At 39.2% G+C, this 27479-nt stretch overlaps 1 protein-coding gene across 1 annotated transcript in view; it reads right to left on the bottom strand.

The window, feature by feature from the left end:
• MCC (MCC regulator of Wnt signaling pathway) overlaps positions 1-27479 on the bottom strand; it is a 447124-nt gene that overhangs the window by 309615 nt on the left and 110030 nt on the right. Inside the window, exon 3 of the mRNA XM_007451192.1 lies at positions 24148-24362. Coding sequence (XP_007451254.1) covers positions 24148-24362 — 215 coding nt within the window. The remainder of the gene's footprint in view (positions 1-24147; positions 24363-27479) is intronic.

Below are 27479 nucleotides of genomic sequence, written 5' to 3'. Positions count from 1 at the left end.
GAAAGGAACAGAGAGGAACCACAAGAAAGCCAGAAAACAATAAACAGAATGGCAATAAGCACATACTTATCAATAATTACTTTAATATAAATGGATTAAAATCTCCAATCAAAGACACAGAGTAGCTGAATGGCTAAAAAAAAAAGACATGTCTATACACTGCCTACAAGAGACTTGCTATATCTTTTTTTTTTTAACTTTTTTTATAATAACATTTTTTAACATCTTTATTGGAGTATAATTGCTTTACAATGGTGTGTTAGTTTCTGCTGTATAACAAAGTGAATCGTTATGCATACACATATACCCCATTTCTCCTCCCGCTTGCGTCTCCCTCCCACTCTCCCTATCCCACCCTTCTAGGTGGACACAAAGCACCAAGCTGGTCTCCCTGTGCTATGCAGCTGCTTCCCACTAGCTATCTGTTTTACATTTGGTAGTGTATATATGTCCATGTCACTCTCTCATTTCGTCTCAGCTTACCCTTCGCCCTCCCTGTGTCCTCAAGTCCATTTTGTATGTCTGCGTCTTTATTCCTGTCCTGCCCCTAGGTTCTTCAGAACTTTTTTTTTTTAGATTCCATATATATGTGTTAGTATATGGTATTTGTTTTTCTTACTTCACTCTGTATGACAGGCTCTAGGTCCATCCACCTCACTACAAATAACTCAATTTCATTTCACTTTATGGCTGAGTAATATTCCATTGTATATATGTGCCACATCTTCTTTATCCATTCATATGTCGATGGACACTTAGGTTGCTTCTATGTCCTGGCTATTGTAAATAGAGCTGCAATGAATATTGTGGTACATGACTCTTTTTGAATTATGGTTTTCTCAGGGTATATACCCAATAGTGGGGTTGCTGGGTCATATGGTAGTTCTATTTTTAGTTTTTTAAGGAACCTCCACACTGTTCTCCATAGTAGCTGAATCAACTTACATTCCCACCAACAGTGCAAGAGGGCTCCCTTTTCTCCACACCCTCTCCAGCATTTATTGTTTGTAGATTTTTTGATGATGGCCATTCTGACCGGTGTGAGGTGACACCTCATTGCAGTTTTGATTTGCATTTCTCTAATGATTAGTGATGTTGAGAATCCTTTCATGTGTTTGTTGGCAATCTGTATATCTTCTTTAGAGAAATGTCTATTCAGGTCTTCTGCCCATTTTTGGAATACGTTGTTTGTTTTTTGATATTGAGCTGCATGAGCTGCTTGTATATCTTGGAGATGAATCCTTTGCCAGTTGCTTCATTTGCAAAAATGTTCTCCCATTCTGAGGGTTGCCTTTTTGTCTTGTTTATGGTTTCCTTTGCTGTGTAAAAGCTTTTAAATTTCATTAGGTGCCATTTGTTTATTTTTGTTTTCATTTCCATTTCTCTAGGAGGTGGGTCAAAAAGTATCTTGCTATGATTTATGTCATAGAGTCTTCTGCCCATGTTTTCCTCTAAGAGTTTGATAGTGTCTGGCCTTACATTTAGGTCTTTAATCCATTTTGAGTTTATTTTTGTGTATGGTGTTAGGGAGTGTTCTAATTTCATTCTTTTACATGTAGCTGTCCAGTTTTCCCAGCACCACTTATTGAAGAGGCTGTCTTTCCTCCATTGTATATCCTTGCCTCCTTTATCAAAAACAAGGTGACCATATGTGTGTGAGTTTTTCTCTCGGCTTTCTATCCTGTTCCATTGATCTGTATTTCTGTATTTGTGCCAGTATCATACTGTCCTGATGACTGTAGCTTTGCAGTACAGTCTGAATTCAGGTATTCTGATTCCTTCAGCTCCATTTTTCTTTCTCAAGATTTCTTTGGCTATTTGGGCTCTTTTATGTTTCCATACAAACTGTGAAATTTTTGGTTCTAGTTCTGTGAAAAAATGCCATTGGTAGTTTGATAGGGATTGCACTGAATCTGTAGATTGCTTTGGGTAGTATAGTCATTTTCACAATGTTGATTCTTCCAATCCAAGAACACGGTATATCTCCCCATCTGTTTGTATCATCTTTAATTTCTTTCATCAGTGTCTTATAGTTTTCTGCATACAAGTCTTTTGTCTCCTTAGTTAGGTTTATTCCTAGGTATTTTATTCTTTTTGTTGCAATGGTAAATCGGAGTGTTTCCTTAATTTCTCTTTCAGATTTTTTATCATTAGTGTATAAGAATGCAAGAGATTTCTGTGCATTAATTTTGTACCCTGTTACATTACCAAATTCATTGATTAGCTCTAGTAGTTTTCTGGTAGCATCTTTAGGGGTCTTTATGTATAGTATCATGTCATCTGCAAACATGACAGTTTTACTTCTTCTTTCTGATTTGGATTCCTTTTATTTCTTTTTCTTCTCTGATTGCTGTGGCTAAAACTTCCAAAACTGTGTTGAATAACAGTGGTGAGAGTGGGCGACCTTGTCTTGTTCCTGATCTTAGTGGAAATGGTTTCAACTTTTTACCATTGAGAACGATGCTGGCTGTGGGTTTGTCATATATGGCCTTTATTATGTTGAGGAAAGTTCCCTCTATGCCTACTTTCTGGAGGGTTTTTACCATAAATGGCTGTTGAATTTTGTCACAACCTTTTTCTGCATCTACTGAGATGATCATATGGTTTTTATCCTTCAATTTGTTAATATGGTGTATCACACTGATTGATTTGCGTATATTGAAGAATCCTTGCATTCCTTGGATAAACCCCACTTGATCATGGTGTATGATCCTCTTGATGTGCTGTTGGATTCTGTTTGCTAGAATTATGTTGAGGATGTTTGCATCTATGTTCATCAGTGATATTGGCCTATAATCTTTTTTTGTGACATCTTTGTCTGGTTTTGGTATCAGGGTGATGGTGGCCTTGTAGAATGAGTTTGGGAGTGTTCCTCCCTCTGCTATATTTTGGAAGAGTTTGAGAAGGATAGGTGTTAGTTCTTCTCTAAATGTTTGATAGAATTCACCTGTGAAGCCATCTGGTCCTGGGTTTTTGTTTGTTGGAAGAGTTTTAATTTCAATTTCAGTGTTTGTGATTGGTTTCTATTTTATGTTTCTTCCTGGTTCAGTCTCGGAAGGTTGTGCTTTCCTAAGAATTTGTCCATTTCTTCCAGGTTGTCTACTTTATGGGCATATAGTTGCTTGTAGTAATCTCTAACGATCCTTTGTATTTCTGCAGTGTAGGTTTTTACTTCTTTTTCATTTCTAATTCTATTGATTTGAGTCTTCTCCCTTTTTTTCTTGATGGTTTATGAATTTTGTTTATCTTCTCAAAGAACCAGCTTTTAGTTTTATTCATCTTTGCTATTGTTTCCTTCATTTCTTTTTCATTTATTTCTGATCTGATCTTTATGATTTCTTTCCTTCTGCTAACTTTGGGGGTTTTTTGTTCTTCTTTCTCTAATTGCTTTAGGTTTAAGGTTAGGTTGTTTATTTGAGATGTTTCTTGTTTCTTGAGGTAGGATTGTATTGCTATAAACTTCCCTCTTAGAACTGCTTTTGCTGCATCCCATAGGTTTTGGGTTGTGGTGTTTTCATTGTCATTTGTTTCTAGGTATTTTTTGACTTCCTCTTTGATTTCTTCAGAGATCTCTTGGTTATTTAGTAGTGTACTGTTTAGCCTCCATGTGTTTGTATGTTTTACAGATTTTTTCCTGTAATTAATATCTCGTCTCAAAGAGACTCACTTTAGATTTAAGGACACACACAGACTGAAAGTGAAAGGAAGGAAGAAGATATTCCATGCAAATAGAAACAAAAAGAAAACTGGAATAGCTATACTTATATCAGACAAAATAGACTTTAAAACAAAGACTGTAATAAGAGACAAAGAAGGCCATTACATAATGATAAAGGGGTCAATCCAACAAGAAGATATAACATTTGTAAATATTTACATAACCAACATAGGAGCACCTAAGTGTACAAAGCAAATATTAACAGATCTAAAGAGAGAATAGAGAAGAATACAATAATAATAGGAGACTTTAATACCCCACTACATCAATGTATTGATCATACAGACAGAAAATCAATAAGGCAACATCAGCTTTAAATGACATGTTAGACCATATGTACTTAACAGGTATTTAAGAGTGTTCCATCCAAAAGCAACAGAATACACATTCTGCTCAAGTGCACATGGAACATTTTCCAAGATAGATCATATGTTAGGCCACAATAGAAGTCTTAATAAATTTAAAAGGACTGAAATGCTCATTAAGTATCTTTTCCAACCACAATGGTATGAAACTAGACATTAATTACATGAAGAAAACTGGATCCACAAATATGTGGAGATTAAACAACATGATAGTGAACAACCAATGGGTCAAAAAAGAAATCAAAAGAGAAATAAAAAATACCTTGAGACAAATGAAATGTAAATGTAACATACCAAAATTTATGGGATGCAGCAAAAACAGTTCTAAGAGGGAAGTTCATAGTGATAAATGTGTATCTCAAGAAACAAGAAAAGTCTCAAGTAAGTAACCTAACTTTACCCCTGAAGGAACTAGAAAAAGAAGAACAAATGAAGCCCCATGTTAGTAGAAGGAAGGAAATAACAAAGATTGGAGCAGAAAAAAATGAAATAGAGACTAAAAAGACAATAGAAAAGGTCAATGAAACTAAAAGTTAGTTCTAAAACTAACTGACAAACTCTGAGCTAGTTTTACCAGGAAAAAAAGAGAGGACACAAATGAATAAAATCAGAAATGAAGGAGGAGATATTAAACTCATACCACAGAAACACAAATGATCATAAGAGACTACAATGAACAACTATACACTAACAAATTGGACAACCTAGAAGAAATGGATAGATATCTAGTAACATAGAACGTAACAAGACTGAATCATGATGAAATAGAAAATCTGAACAAACCAATTACTTATAAGAAGATAAAATCAGTGATCTAAAACAAAAGTCCAGAAGCAGATGGCTTCACTGGTGAATTCTACCAGATTCAAAGAAGAATTAATACAAATCCTTCTCAAACTCTTCTAAAATAAAGATTAAAAATTTAGAAGTTTTTTCTTCTCCATTATAAAAACCTTAGATGCTGGTTTTAGGTAGCTTTGAACACACAGAAAATGTAAAGAAAAAAATAAATGGAACCAATAATACTACCTCTATTTCTTTCTGAGAATCCTAAGGCAGCTGGAAACTCATTCAAGTCTGCAGCTGTCACTCTGAGCTGCCATTTTACAAATACTCATTTCCTTAATTTCATCCTACCCCCTTAACTCACTCGAAAAGGAAAATAAATGTTGAGGACTGTTCCCTACTTTATTTTTCTTTCTTTATTGAAGTATGGTTGATTTACAATGCTTCAGGTATACAGCAAAATGATTCAGTTATATATATACATACACACACATATACATATATATATCCTTTTTCAGATTCTTTTCCATTATGAGTTATTAGAAAATATTGAATATAGTTCCCTGTGCTATTCAGTAGGTCCCTATTGTTTATCTATTTTATATATAGTAGTGTGTATCTGTTAATCCCAAATTCCCAATTTATCTCTCCCCCCCTTTTCCCCTTTGGTAACCATAAGTTTGTTTTCAATGTCTGTGAGTCTATCTATGTTTTGTATATAAGTTCATTTGTAACATTTTTTTAGATTCCACATATAAGTGATATCATATCATATTTGTCTTTCTCTGGAGGACTGTTCCCTTTGTAGAGGGTTTTCACACCATTTTTACACCTCACATTAAGATAAATAAGGTATAGGGGATAGGAAAAAGAGGTTCCTTCTCACCACAAATCCTAGTCAACAACTCCCCTCTATAATATATCGTAGGGTCAGTACTAGAAATTCATACAATAAGTATGTTCAAACTGAATTTTCAACCTCAAAACAAAACCTATCTTGACAAACGTATTAAATTCTGGTTGTCCTGGTTGCCTAAGTTTCTCTCATTATATTTCTAATGACCCAAGTCCAAGTTTTAAGTAAAAATTCTTCCACTTCTGGACATTAGCCATCCTTATTCTCATATTATTCCTTGGACTTCCCTGAAAAGTCTTTTGTTGCTATCTTAGGCAATCGCCCAGAATCATAAGTGCTGTAAGCCCAGGAAAACTTAAATCTCAGTGTTAATCTTCAATATTTTACTGAACAACTAAAATCCATTTACTTAATGGAAAGTATTACCATGCATGATGCTGTTCCAATTGAGGTTTAATTAATTTGAAGGCAGACTCAACTTTTAAGAGCATAAATATGTATTTTGCTTAAAAAGGAGCCACTACAGTTAAATTTCACAGGAATTTTTAAACGTCCATCTATAGCCAACTCTGATATGGTTTCACCACTCTGATACTACAGTTACCTGTTTGGATTCTTTGGGAATATTTTTAGCCAACAGGGTCTAACAGAGACATGATATTAATGTATCTAAACTCTGGAAAGCTGTGGTGAAATTGGGAATTTGGACTGCATTATAAAAAGGTAACCTGAGATGCCTCTGGGTGTGTGGGGGGCAGGGTGGGAGAGGGAAGGCAATGAGCAAATACATGAATTAGGGTTTCATTTACACCTTTGGTTGTAAATTAGATGTTTTGTCTTGATTAAATCCATTAGTGGACACAAGTGGAGATGTGTTTGAATGTGATATGGTTTGAATTTCTCATAGCTAACTATGAGTCAAAACTAGGAACATGAGTAATGTGGGCCCACAGAAGAACCCAGCCAGAACCAGGACTGTCTGTTTAAAGGTTACATCTGGTTTAATAGTAAAGGGGAAGTATGATTATTATAGAAATCACCATGTATTATTTATATATCGTTTTGGTGCTATATTAAGTTTGTTTGTTTGTTTTGCTGCGTTGGGTCTTTGTTGCTCTGCACGGGCTTTCTCTAGTTGTGGGGAGTGGGGACTACTCTTTGTTGCAGTGCGAGGGCTTCTCATTGCGGTGGCTTCTCTTGTTGCGGAGCACGGGCTCTAGGCGTGAGGGCTTCCATAGTTGTGGCACGTGGGCTCAGTAGTTGTGGTTTGCGGGCTCTAGAGCACAGGCTCAGCAGTTGTGCCACACGGGCTTAGTTTCTCCGTGGCGTGTGGGATCTTCCTGGACCAGGGCTCGAACACGTCCCCTACACTGGCAGGTGGATTCTTAACCACTGCGCCACCAGGGAAGTCCCTATATTAAGTTTATAGAGAATTTTCTATGGTTCTCACTACAGAGTATGGATTTGGTCATTCCCAACACTATTTTTGTCATCTTCATAAATTCCCATGCTAATGAACTCCTTCAAGTATTGTTAAATGTAAGATATCTGAATTGGGTTGGACTATATCAAACTATTTAGAATTAAGATTCTGTAAATAGTCCCTCATTTCAGAATTCTGTCTTAGTAATGCTGATTTCTATAATGGAATGAAAATGTAATATCCTAGAATTTCTTGTAAGGAGTTTCTTTGTAAGGAACACCTCAAAACCACGAAGCGTGGAAGCATAAGATGCTAAGGACATGTTTAGTAACAAAAGATGGTTTATAAATTATAACCTATTAGGAGAGCAATTTGCATCCCTCCTAAGAAAAAGAAGGACATAGAGAAGAGTGAGCAAGGGCACTGCTGGGGGAGAAGGGTGTAGATCATAGAGACAAAAGCCTCAGATCTGGGACAGAGAGGGTCTCTAGAGGACAGAGGTGCCTAATATGGACTTAGGCTCCTTGCTTAACAAGAGGGGTGTGTGTGGGGGGCGGTGGTGTGATGATAGATCTCCTCCATGACTTCTTCCCTTTCTAAAATCAAAATTGCTCACCAATTCTTTTATGATCATAGATTCTTCTCTCTGGGTTCCAAATCTGGGTTGCAATGGGGCAAAGCCAGAGATAGCACAGACGCTGAAACTGAAGGACAAAGGGGCAGCTGACGTTTGGGTTATTATAATATGACTACTACTACTAATTATTATTATTATTATCTTAGTATAAAACATACTGATGTCTGTAAACATGAAATAAAATCTAACAACTAGCAAATTATTCTTCTCAGTAGAAGTGTAATTGACACCCTAATTCATAGATCCACTGATCCTTTTGTGCCTTAGTCATTGGAAACCTTTACTTCTTGAGCTTGTATGAATGCCAATGTTACAAATAAGCAGCACCTTCTCCCTCCCCTGGAAGAAATAAATAGCAGAATAAGTGATAGTTGGGGGAGGGGTCAGGCTTGAAAGAGGGGCTGTCCATCTAAGGAGTAGATGAGATGATACAGGCAAGGCCCTTTCATCAATATCCAGCACATAATAAACACTTAACAAATGTGACCAATTATTAGTAGTAGTAATAGTACGGACACATAAGTCCTTCTACCTGCTTCTGTCTCTAAAAGAAGGTTTTGCCTTCATCTGTGGCACAAGGACTATTACCTCAAAGACCAAGGGAGACAGGACTGGGCAAGGGATGACTCCTCTGCCCCTGAAGAATCTACTGTCAAGTTAAGGTGGGGTCCACCTCTGTTTCCACTAACTACTTTTTCTCTCCACCTTTAAGTCTAGCTGAAGAAAGCCTACAGCATTCTTGGCAACAAGATTGAGGTTTCTGGGTTCCAAATGCATCTTTGATAGATGCCTCTAACTGCATCAAAATGGCAGGAGCATTTCTCTCAGCATTTAATGCTAATCTCCCCTGCCATCTCAGCATAAGTACCTACATAACCATGTCAGGAGGGCTCAACATAAATCCACCAGGAGTTTTAATTATTCTCCAGTGACAATGTCATATAAAGTCAGAGAAATGAAAACCTAACCAGTGTCTGTGTGTGTGTGTGTGGTGGCCCAGGCTATCCCCAGAACAGCCAGGGCATCATTTCTGTCCTCTGAAGGAATAAGATCAAGAATCCATCCCCAGTTCAGGGTGTGTGAGATAGCACTGCACTCTGTAAGGTTGGTCAGGAGGGATGATTTCACGATGGAACTGCCTGCAGCTTCGCTCTGTCCTTTAGGGGCACATAAATGATGGTTATAAGGTCAGAGGCAGGCAAACCTCAGCCTACTGCATCCTCACTGTTTCATCCCAGGCAGCCTCTCTAATCCTCAGGTTCCTCATCTGTAAACAGGGATCATAACCATGCATATGGCATAAGGTTGCTGTGAGAATTAAGCAAGATAATCTATGCAAGACACTTAACACAACATGTAGTATATAGTAAATGCTCAATAAACATTAGCAACACCAAGAGAAATGCAGAGGGAGTCCCATGTTGCCGAGCACAGGCTGCTATGAGGGTCTAGGTGTTCCTTCTCCCACCCAAGACCTGGTTGGGTGAATCCAAAGAAGAATATCTTATCTCCCTCCTGTGTTTAAGAGTAAACTTAGTGAACAAACACTTAAAAATAAATATAAAGGAACACAATTGCTTTAGATTTCACAAATTCAAAAACAAACTGCTGCAAATTCATTCAATATAAAACATTTATACAGGCATACCTCATTTGATGGTGCTTTGCTTTACTGCCCTTCAAAGATACAGCATTTTTTACAAATTGCAGGTTTGTGGCAACAAGTCTGTAGGTGCCACTTTTCCAACAGCATTTGCTCACTTCGTTTCTATGTGTCACATTTTGGTAATTCTGGCAATATTTTAAACTTTTAAGTTATTATTATATTTGTTATGTGATCTGTGATCAGTGATCTTTGATGTTACTACTAAGACTTGCTGAAGGCTCAGGTGATGGTTAGCACTTTCTAGCAATAAAGTATTCTTTAATTAAGGTATGTACATTGGTTTTTTTAGACCTAATGCTATTGCACATTTAATAGACTACAGTAAAGTGTAAAGTTAACTTTTATATGCACTGGGAAAACAAAACATTCATGTGATTCACTTAATTTTGATACTTGCTTTATTGCAGTGGTCTGGAACTGCAGTATCTCTGAGATATGCCTATAAATTAAGGGACTCACATAATCCAGTTTTAGAGGGTTATTCTTTTCAAAGAAACAGTCCAACAACCAAAAGTAATTAAAAACAAATGCTTTATTTAGGTTCCTCAGATTCCATTAAAGGCAGATGCATAAATAACCCACTGACATACCTCTCAATGTCCCTTTGTTTTCCTCTTGAACTTCATTACACTATTCAGCTGCACTGGAACTTCTCTCTTTGCTAACCCAGAGTTCTGCAACCGCACGGCCTAGTGGCTCTACTATCTCTCAGTCCCCTCACCCCAGCCCTGCTCTTGACCATACAGGTCAACTTTGCCTCTCCCAGTAAGCAGGACTTCCTCCTACTTAGAAGTAGGCAGGAGAGGTAAAGCTGAGCTGAAACATGATTCTCCTTAGTTATTATGGGGAAGGGGGCAGCCCTGCAGACTCACATAAATGGTTTTAGCCTCTGCATTTGCAATATACAAGAATGCCTCACTGTACCTTTCTTCTTCCTCATTCTTAATTCATGACTTTATTCACAAAGATGCAAAGATAGAAAACATTAATACTCCAAATTAGGAATGTATGTTTCCTATCTCTCCTTCGCCTTGTGTTTAGAAAAAAGAAAGATCATTAAGATGTTAATATAACTGTTATTAAAACCCCACTGAGATAAACCATTGGAAGCAGAATGGAAAAGAAACAACAAGGAAGGACAGGGTGCTGCCAAGCAGCTGGTCTATTTTCAGAAAACACTTCAGGGGTAAAGGGCATTTATAAGAGGTGGAGGAGACTCCCCTCTCCCTCCCCTACACACAGGAAGGCCAGAGAAATGCAGACAGTGGAAATTGTCAGGTGTCTAGGTATGGGGCCACTGCCCTCTAGTGTGTACTTTAAGATTTGCAAAATACCTCTGTCCTGGTAAATCAGGTATCTTTACCCCAAAGACAGTAGAAAACAGACTAAAACTTGAACCCCTGTTGAACTATCCAGCAGAACTATTTAAAAATAATGTAAATTATTAAGAGAGTGAGATTTGATGGCTTCCTACTACCTTACTATCTGTTCCCACACTCTTATCAGGCCCTAAAAATGGATTTATTGTTTTCAGTCCAACAGACTGCCCAAAGGACAGAAGAGGTATTAAAAATATTTGACAAACGGTGTGGCACAGCCACCGGCATCCAGAATAGACGCTTGCAAGATGCCAGCTGGCAGCGGTGCTGGGGCCCCTGCAGGGCCAGCATTCACCCCTTAGAGGTTGAATCATGCGGAGGCAGGGGCCTCCTGAGAGAGGGGACCAGGTAGCCAGGAGAGGAGTGGGTCTGGCATAGAAGTATGCCAAGATTTGAACAAATGGTTGTCTGTACTAGAGTGTCCTGGCTGAACATTAGCTCGTGAAAGAAACTTGAGGATAAAGATACCACCCAGCAGGGCAGAAGAGTGACCCAGCGTCCAATAGCAAATATGCTAAGGAGAGATGCAAGGGTCCTTTGTCTCCCACCAGCAGCTGTTTCTTCTCCTGCCAATGGCAGGAGACATGGCCCCAGCACAGGGCAGGGGCATGGTGGTGTCAGTGCAGGGCTGTCAAGACACCTGTCCTCTAGTCTCCCTTCTCCTTCTCCCTGTGTAACATTAGCAGATAGTTTGATCTGGGACTCCATGCCCCCATTCTTCAAGTGAGAGGTTAGACCAGGTTTTTTTTTAAGGGCCCTTTTATCTCTAGGTAGGAATTATAATATTATGCTTTTTCATGATCTGGTATTTCCAAAAATATCCTATGTACAAGTTCATTTACTATAATTTTTAACGATATCTTTGAGACAGCTCCTAGCTCATAAAAAAGTGCTCAATAAATATCTCTAAATCTTCTTGGAAGATCTCATTTCTTCACAATTTTTACACTTCTGTTTCCAAATTGTACCCCAAATGAATCCACTTGTAAGTAACTCTCAAAAATTTTTTTCTGATAATGAGCTGGGGGAAAGAGCCATAACAACCACTACCGTTTACAGAGCATCTATTTGCATGAGGCATTGTATTAAACACTTTATATGCATTATCCATTTAGTTCCCATGACAACCACATGAGGAAGGTATTATTATTCCTATTTTCCTTAATGCGGATGCTAAAAGAGGCTAAATGACTTGTCCGAAGTCAGACCTAAGAGCACGATGTGTGTTGCTAAAGTCCACATCCTTAGCTACTCCCATCAGTTCATGAAGAAATGTTAAAAACAAGAACAATTGTGATTTCTTCCATGATGTTAAAGGTATCTTTTCATTTATTTACTTATCTAGAGATAACTACCTATCTTTGGTTGCTAAAAAGTCCTTTCTTTTATGAAATGACAGTAGATAGATAGTGATATTGGATAGTAGATAGATTGGCTTTTGATTTTTAGCAACATAAAAATTTGGCAAGTTTCAATCTTCTGAAGTGTTATCAGTCCATGAAATTGCAATGTCTGGGAGCAATTGTTCCTAGTAGTATGAGGATCTGTTGTGTGGGTACTCTGGTCATTCCCAAGATTAAAAGCTTCTGAAGGGTGGTGTGCCTGCTTTTTGTATGCCTTGTTGATGATAACTTGTTGGTAAAAAGAGGGTCATATTATCTCTTCACAGTCTGAACAGACTATAGGTGAGGAAGAAAGGGGGATTCCTCAGGCCATTATATATGTTAGTCAGTTCTTCCATTTGTGACAAAGACATGGAGGAAACAGAAGCTAAGCTAAGAGGAGTGGGAAAAAAGTAAGAGTAAGCTCAGATTCCTCTAACCAAAAACAGAGAAGCTCTCCAGAAAAAAACCCAGAACGTAAACCACAGATCCTGCATTTGCAGATTTTATAATATTAATAGCAATAATAGTAAAAGCAACAATCCTTAAACAGCATCTTCATTTTCATAAATAAAGACCTTTGTCAAATTTAAAGTTCTTCTCCAAAAGAGTATTATCATTTCAATACGATGTTAGAACTTAATCTCAAATTTATGACTGCCGAGTATCTTAGAGATTAAAAAGTTATTTGTGAAGACCTTTTAATAACTCAATCTTTGTGAAGAATTAGAATACACCATAATAAATCATCTCTGTACAATTTTGGAAATCTCCCACAAGGCAAATAAATATCCAGAGAAATCTTCCTTTCTCATCCCTTTTGTTGCAGGGGGTAGGGGGGCAACTTCCATACGCTTTCATGCCGCATACTTAACAGAAGTGTGAGCTAAAATGATAGCTTTGCATATACACCCATACTCTCCTTCATACTGACCAAGGATTGAACCAAGGTGACTTGTTTGTAAAACCCGGCAGAGCTTGATGCTACCAGTTCCTAGTTGCCCTGGGGATGTAATGAATTTCTTTGGAGATAAAGAATTTACAGGACCCTATATTTCTTTCTATTCCTTTACAGGAAGTACCAGCTTCAGGACCTAAGACATGGGGGTAGGGCCATGTGGGGGGATTTTTTTCAAAGAAAGGAGGTGAGGTTGCTGCGTGTGGAGGTGAGGATGGAAGACAAAGAATGAAAGGATCTGAAGTCCTATAAAATAAATGAGAAAGGGGCCTAATCTACAGGTAACGAGGTAATTTACACAGAAACGACCCTTGTAAAGTGTTTCATTTGTTAACTCCTATCTACGTCTCTATTTTCACTAGCAGTAAGCAAACAGAAAAAGAACACGGTGTTGAAGTATAATTTTCATAAAAGGAAAAACAGGACTTTCATATAAATATAGGGTAAGCATTTTTCTTAAGATTTATTTAACTCATTGAGGGACCCAGAAGAATAAAGCTGATTCACAGAAGGGGGAGAAGAAAAAGAATGCCGGAATAAGATGGCAGTTACCAAACTGGTTAATGTCTCACCAGGGCAAGTAAAATGTAACAGTTGTCTGTTAACAAAAGGTTATCTTTTCTGCTGGACAAACATAATTTGTCTCTCTATCAAATCCACTGACAATTTATCAACCTTCTGCAAATTAACATCCACATTTGAAGAGTCTGGACCCTAATTAACAGTGTAGGGGAGGAAAAAAAAATTTCCCTCTACCCCCTAAATTCCTAGCTGAGACTCTACGATAAAAGATTAACAAGAGAAAAATAAACGACTTTGCTAATATGTATACCTCACGTGTACCTGAGAGAAACCCAGCGGGGTGGCGGGTGGGGGGAGGGAGAGTACCTCCCCAAGGTGGCTTAGAATTCAGGATTAAATACCATCTTATTAGGTTAAGGGAAAGGGAGATGTAGGCCTTTTAGGGAAAAGTAAATGATTTTTAGGAAAGAAGATGGGAGCCTCTAGAATAATAGATGAAGGGATGATAGCTGGTGACAAAGTTTGTCTGGGTGAGATGTTGACTTCTAATCTCTGGGAGGGAGGGTACCTCCCCAAGGTGGCTTAGAAATCAGGGTTAAATACCATCTTAGTAGGGAAAGGGTTGGGGGATGTAAGACTCTTAGGGGAGAGTGAATGATTTTTAGGAAAGATGAATGGGCCCTTAGAAGAATAGGTGGGAGGTGTGATCATCTGTGACAAAGTCTGTGAGGGTGTGGTGTTGACTTCTATTCTCCTCTCCTTTGAAAGAAGTCAATCTTCCCTGGTTGATGAAACTCCTGGAAGGGGATCTATGACATCTGAGTTCCTTCTGAAGGATCAGTTTTTAGGCAGATAAGGGGAATTCAGAGAAAGCCTCTTCCTGCATTTATGGTTTTCCAAGTGCCAGCAGCTCAAAATAATCAAAACGCCAAAATGACACATTTTAGAGTGGCATGCACTGAACTCCTCTAGTCATATTTGGGGTGGTATATTCTGCTACCCTTCATTCATAAACGGTAAGCCAAACGAGGTTACATCTCCTGTAGCCTCAGATGACTTGTAAGGAGCTCTAATATGACTTTGAAAGGGTAACCAGTAATCTCCCATTTCCAAATTTTTGATAACTCTTTAAGAATTTTCAAACTCCTTGATGATTTATTTTGAAATTCAGCTTCAATCATTTGGAAGTGACAATTCAAGATCCTGAAGAAATTTTTTAAATCAACCCTATATTCTAGACTCGTCCATAGCTACTCTCAAAAATCCAATATTTCATTTGTACTGTCTTAATTTCCTGAAAATCCCAAAGTTGATAAGCATGCCCTATGCTTAAGAATTTCCTGTTCATTGATTCTGAACAATGTCCAGAAGAGGGTGCTGACAGAACAATCAGCCTTGCTCCGACCACAAAGACAGGACACATCCTCTTGACCAAAGGTTTCAATATGGGAATCCCAAGTTTGGCAAGCACCGTAATGATCATAGCATTATATTAGGATCATTAGCATCACAGTAATTAATACTACCAAAGAAGAAATGGAAAGTTCCTTATATTAAAAGCAAATCAGAGATACATAAAAAAACTGGTGAAGACCTTTTAATTGAAGGATGACATGGGGAGATGAATGACGACTTTAACTTTTCATGAGCTTTCTATATTGGTTCAAATACTTTATATCTTTCTTTTTTTTCATCTATAAGTTGAGCTTTATTTATTTTATTTTATTTTATTTTTTTGCGGTACGCGGGCCTCTCACTGTTGCGGCCTCTCCCGTTGTGGAGCACAGGCTCCGGACTCGCAGGCTCAGCGGCCATGGCTCACGGGCCCAGCCACTCCGCGGCAAGCGGGATCCTCCCGGACCGGGGCACGATCCCGTGTCCCCTGCATCGGCAGGCGGACTCTCAACCACTGCGCCACCAGGGAAGCCCTTGAGCTTTATTTTGAGTTCACATGATCCCCAAGGCAAATTTTATTTTTATTTTTTTTTCAAATATAATAATCCTGTTGTATCATTTTTTAACATCTTTATTGGAATATAATTGCTTTACTGTGGTGTGTTAGTTTCTGCTGTATAACAAAGTAAATCGGCTATATATATAGGTATATCTCCTCCCTCTTGTGTTTCCCTCCCACCCTCCCTATCCCACCCCTCTAGGTGATCACAAAGCACCAAGCTGATCTCCCTGTGCTAGGCAGCTACTTCCCACTAGCTATCTATTTTACATTTGGTAGTGTATATATGTCCATGCCACTCTCTCACTTCATCCCAGCTTACCCTTCCCCCTCCCTGTGTCCTCAAGTCCATTCTCTATGTCTGCGTCTTTATTCCTGTCCTGCCCCTAGGTTCTTCAGAACCTTTTTTTTTTTTAGATTCCATATATATGTGTTAGCATACGGTATTTGTTTTTCTCTTTCTGACTTACTTCACTCTGTATGACAGTCTCTCGGTCCATCCACCTCGCTACAAATAACTCAATTTCGTTTCTTTTTATGGCTGAGTAATATTCCATTGTATATATGTGCCACGTCTTCTTTATCCATTCATCTGTCGATGGACACTTAAGTTGCTTCCATGTCCTGGCTATTGTAAATCAAATACTTTATATCTTGTACATGACTCCTTTTCTAGTATAATCAGTCATAATTAATCATTATCAATGAATTATCAATATTTTTCTTAATACAAATTAATAAACCTGGTAATAAATACTTAAAAAACCAAGTAGCATGACTGCAAGAATCTATGAAGAAACTGATATTTTGTTGAGTAATTTATCAGGGTTGTAGCTAGAAAATAAAACTTCAGCGGTGTTTTATGCTTTATAATACTTAAATATGTCACTACTTAGAATCTATAACATTATAATTTATACTTGCACTCTTCTCTGAAATACAAATCTTTGGAGAGAAAATCCATCAGCAAATAGGCAGTATATCCTTTCCACTGCATCTCTTCTCTACTAAACCAAAGTGTTTCATTTTGTTTTGCTGATAGTTTTAGGAATACAGTACAGATTGCACTGGCAGTTTCTCTGCTGCTCTGTGGTGCTAAGTCAACTTAGCTAAGCTGGAACTACGTTTCCCAGAGTTCTCTTTCCTGTATGGTTCTGTCTGGACATGAGAGACACTCCATGTGAAGGCCAGAGGTAGAAGTGAAGAAGTCATACTATTTATACTCTGAAAGTTGTTGCCAATCTGCTGCTTACCTACTTGGTGAATCTGACTTGTAGCAACTCCAACTTCCCAAGGCCACCTCCTTCAGCTTCTCTGAGTCCCGGGCTAGATGTGTGTGTGGTTCCCTGATAATGGGTGCCAGCTCTCCTGTGGGTCATCCACAGCATCAAGGTTGGACATGGTTCAGAGATAGAAGTGGGTTCCAGTTTGTCCTCATGGGGTCTCAATTTGTGTTCATGCATTCCCATTTGTCCTGCTGCCCTGTACATCCAGCTTTCCTTCTTATCTGCTGACCTGATAGACCTAGAGTAACTTTAGACTCAACACAGACGCAGAACAACAGCCTGCATATATTGCTTCACCATAGACCCTTTATTCTGTTTTTTAATTGAATTATAGTTGATTTACAATGTTGCGTTAATTTCTGCTGTACAGCAAAGTGATTGAGTTATACATATATATATATATATATATATTCTTTTTCATATTCTTTTCCATTCTGGTTTATCTCAGGATATTGAATATAGTTCCCTGTGCTATACAGTAGGACCTTGTTGTTTATCCATCCTATATATAATAGTTTGCATCTGCTAATCCCAAACTCCCAATCCATCCTTCCACCACCACTCCCCCTTGGCAATCACAAGTCTATTCTCTATGTCTGTGAGTTTGTTTCTGTAGATCCTTTATTCTATATCATGGGTAGCCATTCTGCTTCTCAGATAAAACTCTAATTACCACAAGTTTCTATGTACAACATCATCTTGTTGCCTTTGCATTTTAAACAGTGTGTGAAGCCTCAAAGTCATAATAGGCACTGTGTCTGGCAGAAGGAGAAGACAGGTATTTGGTAGTAGAAGAAAAGAAGGGATGCTTAGAAAGGTAAATCTTGTGTAGGATGCTATCAGAAGCTTCTCAATGTTAAAAATGCCTGTGCCAGTTATCAGTTTATCTCTCTCATCTCCAAACCCATCTTTCCTTGCCCTGCTTTATGATCCTGAAGCTGGACATTTGTCCCCTGTCAGCAGAGGTACTGGAGCGCCACCGGGGGAGAAAGGGAATGCTGGTTCTTCGGGACTCTTCCCTGCTGGCTCTTGTGTTGGGTGGAGGCCAGTAGCACAGGACATGCAGTGGCACTCATCCCCAGTAAATTTCAGTGCCACCATTTGGGGCACTTCTTGGTGGGTTTTGCTACCACTCTGGTGGGCAGCTTCCCAGTGAATTCCTCTGTGGGCACTTTCTCAGTGATACGCCAGTGGGTGGCATCCCAGCCAGCTGGGCCGACACTCCAGAGAGCTGGCTTCCTGCTGCCAACCCTGGCCCAAGGCATCTCAGGGAATTTCTCTGCCATCCAGTGGGTACCAGCCACTCCTTGTCAATGGGGTCTGAATCTCAGCCCTGGGTGAAGGGAGGCCCTCTTCCAAATATATTCCTTCCTTGGGTACTTGACTCAGTTTTAGAGGGAGTGACTGCTCTTCACGTGTACTATTCCTGTATTCATTAGATTTTCTTGACTCCTCAGTAGGTAATCCCCTGCTACTAGTTAATCACTTTTTATGTTAAACTTTCCCTGTGTGAATTAGTGTGTGCTTCTTGTCTCCTAACTGGGCACTGATAAAATGCCTTTTGCTCTTAGTAGCTACTTTAAAAAAATAAACAAACCCAAACCCCAGAATCTAATTTTATTAGTTCAGGATTTGTTTTAGAAGGAACTTAAATTACTTTTAATATGGTTTTATACGTGAAGGGATTGCCCAAGTGTGCACTTTAGAGAGGCTATTTGCTTTCTTTGGCCACTTATAAGGGGTATTTCTCAATCTGGGCTCCATGGACCACTGTGAGTAGACCCTGAGTCAACTATTGCTATGAAACAAACCACCCTAAACACAATAGTTAAAACAACAATCTTTTTATTATTTCTCACATATTTGACAGGAAGACACCAAAGTCACATGACAAACAGTGAAGATATAGGAAAGGATGAAGAATTGGGGTTCAAAAGTCCCTTTACCACAGGGTCCAAGGAGTTATCAAGGGTCTATCAGTTTAAATCATATTTTTAAGTTGTATATTTTCCACTAACAATGAAATATCAGAAGGGAATGTAAACAAACAATTCGTTTTAAATCACATCAAAAAAATAAAATACTTAGGAATAAACCTGACCAAAGAGGTGAAATATTAGTATGCTGAGAACTACAAAACATTAATAAAGGAAACTGAAGATTATTCAAAGAAATGTAAAGATATCCCATGCTCTTGGATTGGAAGAATAAATATTGTTAAAATGGCCATATTACCCAAAGCAATATACAGATTTAATGCGATCCCATCAAATTACCTATGACATTTTTCACAGAACTAGAATAAATAATCCTAAAATTTATATGGAAACATAAAAGACCCAGAATTGACAAAGCAATCCTGAGGAAAAAGAACAAAGTAGGGGGCATAACTCTCCCAGACTTCAGACAGTACTACAAAGCTACAGTAATCAAAACAGCATGGTACTGGCACAAAAACAGACATATGGATCAATGGAAAAGAATAGAGAGCCCAGAAATAAACCCACACACCTATGGACAATTAATCCTTTTTTTTTTTTTTTTTTTTTTTTTTTTGCGGTACGCAGGCCTCTCACTGCTGTGGCCTCTCCCGTTGCGGAGCACAGGCTCCGGACGCGCAGGCTCAGAGGCCATGGCTCACAGGCCCAGCTGCTCTGCGGCATGTGGGATCCTCCCGGACCAGGGCATGAACCCGTGTCCCCTGCATCAGCAGGTGGACTCTCAACCACTGCACCACCAGGGAAGCCCCTGGACAATTAATCTTTGACAAAGGAGGCAAGAACATACAAAGGAGAAAAGACAGTCTCTTCAGCAAGTAGTAGTGGGAAAGCTGGACAGCTGCTTGTAAACCAATGAAGTTAGAACACACTCTCACACCATACACAAAAATAAACTCAAAATGGCTTAAAGACTTAAACATAAGACATGACACCATAAAAATCCTAAAAAAAACATAGACAAAACATTCTCTGAGACTTGGTCAGTCTCCCAAGGCAACAGACATAAAAGTAAAAATAAACAAATGGGATCTAATCAAACTTATAAGCTTTTGTACAGCAAAGGAAACCATAAACAAAACAAAAAGACAACTTATGGACTGGAAGAAAATATTTGCAAATAATGTAACCGACAAGGGCTTAATTTCCAAAATATACAAACAGTTCATGCAACTCAATAACAAAAAAAAACAACCCAACTGAAAAATGGGCAGAAGACTTAAACAGACATTTCTCCAAAGAAGACATACCGATAGTCAAAAGGCACATGAAAAGATGCTCAAAGCTGCTCATTATTAGAAAAATGCAAATCAAAACTACAATGAGGTATCACCTCACACCGGTCAGAATGGCCATCATTAAAATGTCTACAAGTAACAAATGCTAGAGCGGGTGTGGAGAAAAGGGAACCCTCCTACATTGTTGGTGGGAACGTAAAATGGTATAGCCACTATGGAAAACAGTACGGAGGTTCCTTAAAAAACTAAAAATAGAGTTGCCATATGATCCAGTAATCTCACTCTTGGGCATATATCCAGAAAAGATGAAAACTCTAATTCTAAAAGATACATGCACCCCAATGTTCATAGCAGCCCGATTTACAATAGCCAAGACATGGAAGCAACCTAAATGTCCATTGACTGATGAATGAATAAAGACATAGTATATATACACAATGGAGTATTACTCAGCCATTAAAATAATGCCACTTGCAGCAACATGGATGCAACTAGAGATTATCATACTAAGTGAAGTAAGTCAGAAAAAGGAAGACAAATACCATATGATATCACCTATATGTGGAATCTAAAATACAACAAAAATGAACATATCTATGAAACAGAAACAGACTCACAGACATAGAGAACAGACTTGTGGTTGCCAAGGGGTGGGAGGGATGGGGGAGGGATGGAGGGGAAGTTCTGGGGTAGCAGTTGCAAACTAGTATATATAGGATGGATAAACAACAAGGTCCTACTGTATACCACAGGGAACTATATTCAACATCCTGTGATAAACCATAATGGAAAAGAATATAAAAAAGAATGCATGTATATGTATAACTGAATCACTTCGCTGTACAGCAGAAATTAACACATTGTAAATCATGTATATTTCAATAAAATATATTTTAAAAATTGTGCATTTCCAATTCAGTGAGAAAATAAAGAACATAATCACCGTCATAGATTGCAAGTCCCTGCATTTGCACTTTGGTCTGGTTCTCACCAAGGATCACCTTAAGTGAGCATGTACAACTTTATTTCTTCATTTGTGGAGTTATAACTTTAAAAAAAAACTTACTCAATGTATTCTAATGAATACTACTGAATAGGTCACCACCATTGATTATGTGTTCATTATAAGCTTCTATAGACATATAACATTGATAAAAAAGATTTTCACATTTTGAGTTATGGAGAAGTCATTCTGAGTTAACCTGAATTTTATGCTAACTAAAATAGCCTGTTTGTGGCCTATCAAACATACTGTACATCTGCTTTAATTAATAAAGAAAAGGGCCAGAAGTAAAGAATGTTTATTTTAGAAATAAAGATTAAATGCCTCCGTTCCTGGGACGCCAATGCTAGTACCCGCTCAATGATAAGACACCCTTCCCAGTTGCCAAGGCCATGCTGACTCGCTATGTACGTGCTGATCTGTTTTTTTTTTTTTAATCTTGAAGGAATGTATCCCTGACTTGTTTAATGTTCTTTGTTCTGACAAGATATAAAACTGTGCTGAAAACCATGCTTCTCCAGGGCAGTTCCTCAGAGCTATCTGAGAGGCTGTCTTCTGAGCTATAGTCCTCAGCTGGGTTCAAATAAAACACTTTTCTATTACTATTTTAGGTTGTTTATTGATTATTTTCATCAACGACATATATACAGAAAAGTGTGCCAAATGTAAGTATATGAGTCATGACTTTTATTTTTTGTTGGCTGCACTGTGTGGCTTGTGGGATTTTAGTTCCCCGACCAGGGATTGAACCAGGGATCTCAGCAGTGAGAATGTGGAGTCCTAACCACTAGACTGCCAGGGAATTCCCAGGTCATGACTTTTTTTTTTGCAGTACGCGGGCCTCTCACTCTTGTGGCCTCTCCCGTTGCGGAGCACAGGCTCCGGACGCGCAGGCTCAGCGGCCATGGCTCACGGGCCCAGCCGCTACGCGGCATGTGGGATCTTCCCGGACCGGGGCACGAACCCACGTCCCCTGCATCGGCAGGTGGACTCTCAACCACTACGCCACCAGGGAAGTCCAGTCATGACTTTTAATAAAGTGAACACTCCTGCATGAGCTGGGTGCTCAACATATAAGGGGAGTGTTTCTCAAACTGGCCTCTGCAAAGGTCATCACAGGCAGGGTTCCATCAGTTCCAAAACTTCACCAGTAATACAAAAAGAGAACCTGGCTGTGGGAAGCCCAGGGGCTGACCAGGATTGAAGGGAGAACAGAACAAAATCCAAGCAGTTACTGGAAAGGTTAAGAATCAAGGAGTCAAGCAGAGGTAGGAAACAGCCAACTCCTGCTGTTTTCACCAGTAGGTCTGCTGAAGAAAACTGGTGGGCCTCAAGCCCTGAACCCTTCAGAGCAGGGGCCACTAAATTTTGATCAGTCTGTAACATAGATTCTTGCTATAACCCATACTGCCATATCAGTGTCTGTCTTGAAAAAGGCTGAGCTGATATAGTAAAGTTCAACTTGCTGCAAATTATTTGTAAAAGCATAGCCTAAATCCAGGCCCATGCCAGAGAAAGATGACTTATTTCCTGCTACTTGCCTAGTCTCCTGGGCACACAGGAAGCTGAGATTAGGAGAGTTAATAGTTCTACTCAAACTGAGCAAGAATGTCCTTAATGGGTGACCAAGTGGCAAACAGTGCAATAACTATGGGTTCTTTTACAGGTTTTATGAGACATAGTTACACCATAGTAGTGATTGTGTGTGTGTATGTTTTTAATAAATTTAAAAATTTTTCAGAAAAGTTGCAAAGATGGGACAGAGAGTTCTCACATACTTCACACCCAATTTCCCCTATTATGAACATCTTACATGATTATGATACAGTGTCACAATTAATGAATCAAAACTGATAATTATTATTAACTAAAATCCATAATTTATCCAGGTTTCCTTAGTTTTTACCTGATGTCCCAGCCAGGGTACCACAAATAAAAAGTTGTCAGATCTTCTTAGGCTCCTTTTAGCTGTGAGTTTCTCTTTCTCAGACTTTCCTTACTTTCGATATCCTTGACAATTTCAAAGAGTACTGGTCAAGTACTTTGCAGAATGTCTTTTAATTGGGATTTGTCTGATGATTGTACTGTAATTTTTGCTGTGTATTTAGGATTGTTAGTGCCTTCAAACACGTCACCAAAAATGTCAGAATTAGAAAATATGCCTCAAACACAAAAAGTCTGAAAACCACTAGTCTACCTCAAAGCAGATTGTAAATAGATGTAAATGAAGTTGATTGTAAATAGATGTAAATGAAGTTGTCAAGATGCTTATACCACCTCTGGTTTCAAACTTCAGTTTCAAAAAGCAAGGTAGGTTTACAGACCTTTCACACAGTGGCTAGATAGCAAACCTAATTTATAAACTGTCTGCACGTCACCCCAACATGGCCCAGGTCATCAGCCAACCCCACCTCATCCCCCAGCTCTAGCTTAAAAGGGAAGACAATAGTTTTCACCTGAAGGTCATCATGGTAATAATTCATCCTGAGGTAAAAAAGAAGTTTAAACTAAGCATAATGGAATTCTAAGCTGTTCCATAGTTTTCAACAGAATATGTTTTTAAAGTACAAGCAGAAACAATGATCAAACTTTCAATGAAATATTTTCTTGTTTGCTTTTCAAACGAGTAAAGTCCAAATTAGGGAACACAAAGAATTATATCCTATTAACTTGTAATGTCTGGTCCCAGAAAATATTCTATGGTGAAGCCATTGTGGATATTCTAGTAATTAAATCTGTACAACATACAGACATAAAACATTTTTTAGGCGACCACTCTGCTCTCAATAGTGAGAGTGAAGTCACCAATCTTAAGTATTTGGAGCCCTTAACATTATTGGCAATGCTGGGAATGGTACAACATTTAGCTCAATAAAAAAGACAATACCCGATATGTCCCCTGGAGCTCAAAATTCAAATTTTGTATTGGCATACACACAGGCCTAAAGATGTGTTCTCTGAACCAGAAAGGACTCACCGTGTTGGCCAGCTCTAGATAGCTTCCTCCTACAGAGTTGCCAAAACGCGGGGACTGTGTGAGCAGCTTGTGGAGAGCAGCAGCCTGCTGATGCAAAGAGCTTCCCCCATACTCAAGAAGCTTCTGTAGGGCTGACTGACTCTGCAAGTCCGGGCTCTGGAGGTCCCTGGCTCCCGAGTCGTATTCCCAGCTTTCCCTGGCCGCTGATAAGGCACCTAGGTCCAGGAGAGGCAGGGGCAAAAAAAAGATGTTTCCTGCATTAGCCCGGGGGAAGCCAAGAGGCAATGATTTGGAACCTCCTAACTCATCCACGTGCCAGCGCGTCAGAACACATGTGGTGCCCAGGCTGCATGCTAAGCACTTTCCCTTTCAAAGTGACACATGGGGAGCTTGGAGATAAAAGCAGTTTTAGGCAAAGCATTCAGAAATAACTATCCAATGAATATGTGCCTTCCCCGCACCCCAAGATAAATGTTTAGCAAAAAGCACAGAAGAGCCAAGAAAAGGGAATCCAGATCAGAGCTACAGCTGTCTGTGATTTACACAGTGTTACTGTATGATTAGCCTTCTTACCGTCATCCTTTTTCCCAGTCGAGGAGGATGGAAGCAAGAGAGAAGATAGAAAGTTAGATATGGCACTTTGTCATAATTTTCTAGTGTCCATGTACTCTTAACTGGAAGAAGCTACGGGAAGCTAGACCGTGTTTGCCAGTTAGGTGTAGCCACATGGCTGAGCTCTGAACAATAGAATGTGAACAGAAGTGATAAGAATAGCTTCAGAGGCTAAGTCATAAAACCCCCAGCATTTGATTCTTCAGGCCCTTTGCCTCTGGCTCGGTTCAGATGGGCATGGCACCCTTGGAAGCCACGTGGTACAGATGGCAAAGCTGCACGATGGAAGATGCCTGGATCTATGAATTACCTCCTGTCAGGAGGCTGTTGGCTGAACCCAGGTACCATTTTAACTTTATGTGATCAGGGAAGGGAGACTTCTTCTGTGATTGATCCACCATATATTTTTGGTTTGTGAGAGCAGCTAAGATTACCTTAACTATCACAGCAGATTAGAACCTAATTAAAGATGATAATCATTATAATAGCATGGGTAAGTATAATGAAAAGTAGACCTAGAGAAGGTCTAAACCCGACTGCCTTCAAGGATGGGCGATATTCAGGGAAACCTTACTGGAGGAGAAAGACTGATGCTTCAGTCTCCACCTTTGCTAGAAAAATTAGATTTGGGGTAAAGCTTGCTTCTTTGTGTTCACTTCTGAGTAGAAGTCCCTTGTGGGTGCAGCTGGCTGGTGGATCCTGGGGCACATGCCTCTATCTTAGCTGTAAAGGAGGCTGGGAAATTTGTTTTCTGGCTTCCACTTTGGGGAGGTAGGATTTGTAAGATAAGACTTTTCCTAAGCATAGGAAGAGTACGCAAAAGGCCTGGGCAGCCAGAAAATACGACAACGAGCTACACACTCTTCTGGGGACAGAGCAGTGAGCATGATGAATTGCAGTCCCTGCTTGTGGAGTTTTCATTTTGGTGGGTCTTTAATATATGACTTTTAATTTTAAAAAAGGGATTCGTTAAAATGATTTAATTTGTACTATGAAGGGAGAACGTATACAGATTCCTCTATAATTTACTGGAGTATAATTACATAGAGCAAACTACAAATTATGTACAGCGGGTTCTGATGTGAATTTCCAATCTTCCCTTATTGGGTATTGGTGAATTTCATCAATGGAATTAGGAAAACTGTCTTTGTCTGGAACCACTTCAGATGGTTTCCCTCTACTGTTCATGATTTTCTTCTTCTGTCAGCCTGACACAACACTTTTTTCATACAATGCTGTATAGCTGGGGTGACATGTCTTTGTACCAAAGCAGACAACTCTGTTGTTATGTCTGCAATTGCCCAAAGTTTATTTTAATATTTTTTTGTTCTTTTATTTTATTTTTTTGCGGTACGCGGGCCTCTCACTGTTGTGGCCTCTCCTCTCCCGTTGCGGAGCACAGGCTCCGGACGCGCAGGCTCAGCGGCCATGGCTCACGGGCCCAGCCGCTCCACGGCATGTGGGATCTTCCCAGACCGGGGCACGAACCCGTGTCCCCTGCATCGGCAGGCGGACTCCCAACCACTGCGCCACCAGGGAAGCCCTATTTTAATATTAAAGTCTATCAACTGTACTGCAAGGGTGGCTTTGCTTTTCATATCAGCATAGACTCCAAAATGCCTGCCCTTCCTCCCCACTGCTCCTCTGAATGCTGTCTGCCTAGCTGCCACACATGCTCTGTCCTGGCCCCAGCAATGTGTGGCCAGAAGACTGATCGATCTTAGAGTTGAAAAATGGGTTGAATCATTGATGGCCTCATACATAAGGCAAAAAAGCATAGCGCTGGGCCCTTGCCTTTTATGTTTCACCATGGTATCCCCAGTACCTTGCACACAGCCTGCGACATATCAGGAATTTAACACACATTTATGGAATGGATTGCTGAATTATTCACAGTTGTAGTAACCCAGGGTTTCACTTCTTAACCAGGAAAAGCAACATGGAGATTAATTTTAAAAATAAAAATAAATTATACACTTAAACTTTTTCTTTATGCAAAGTTCTTTATGAGAACTTCATTTCAAATAATAAATCACAACAGTTCTGGGATAAGACAGCCCAAGGAAGCTTCATTTGAATGTATTATGCTGTATTAACAGACCGAAACCTAGTTTCCGGCAGAGTTACATAATCAGGTTAGCCAAGCTCCATGTTAATCAGCAAGATCAAAAGGCCCTCACCCTATTACCATAACAATTTTTGCTGAAGTGATGCTGAGAACTCAGATCCTGTGCTAAGGAGCCAAGGCAATCATATTAGCATCCACATAAATGGACCACAAAAAAACAAAGTGTATTTAAAAAAAAATACAGTAGATGTATATAACTGAGTCACTTTGCTGTACAGCAGAAATTAACACAACACTGGAAATCAACCATACTCCAATTAAAAAAACACAGTAGACTATTCCCATTACTCTCTTTTAATCTGTCTTCACATTACATTTTTCTGGATAAAACCCAACATTCCTGAGGCAAAATTCGCCATTTAATTTGGAAGAACTCACTGAAAAATTTCAAAAATGTAAGTCTAGTAACTATCTTCCTTTTGCCCCTTGAAGCATGATGGTACCTGAGGTTTACAGGCTCACTCTCAGCCTCATGCCAGTCTCTTTTCACTCCCTTGCTCACCTCAAAGGAAGCCTGTTGATCACAGGCAGATGGCCATGTTTTCTTTTCCTGAACATGGATACCATGTTCTATTGTCCCCCATGCTCACCA

The sequence above is a fragment of the Lipotes vexillifer genome, unplaced genomic scaffold (assembly GCF_000442215.2).
Source record: "Lipotes vexillifer unplaced genomic scaffold, Lipotes_vexillifer_v1.1 scaffold91, whole genome shotgun sequence".
In the NCBI taxonomy this organism is placed as follows: Eukaryota; Metazoa; Chordata; class Mammalia; order Artiodactyla; family Lipotidae; genus Lipotes; species Lipotes vexillifer.
This window is presented reverse-complemented; position numbering and strand designations above follow the sequence as displayed.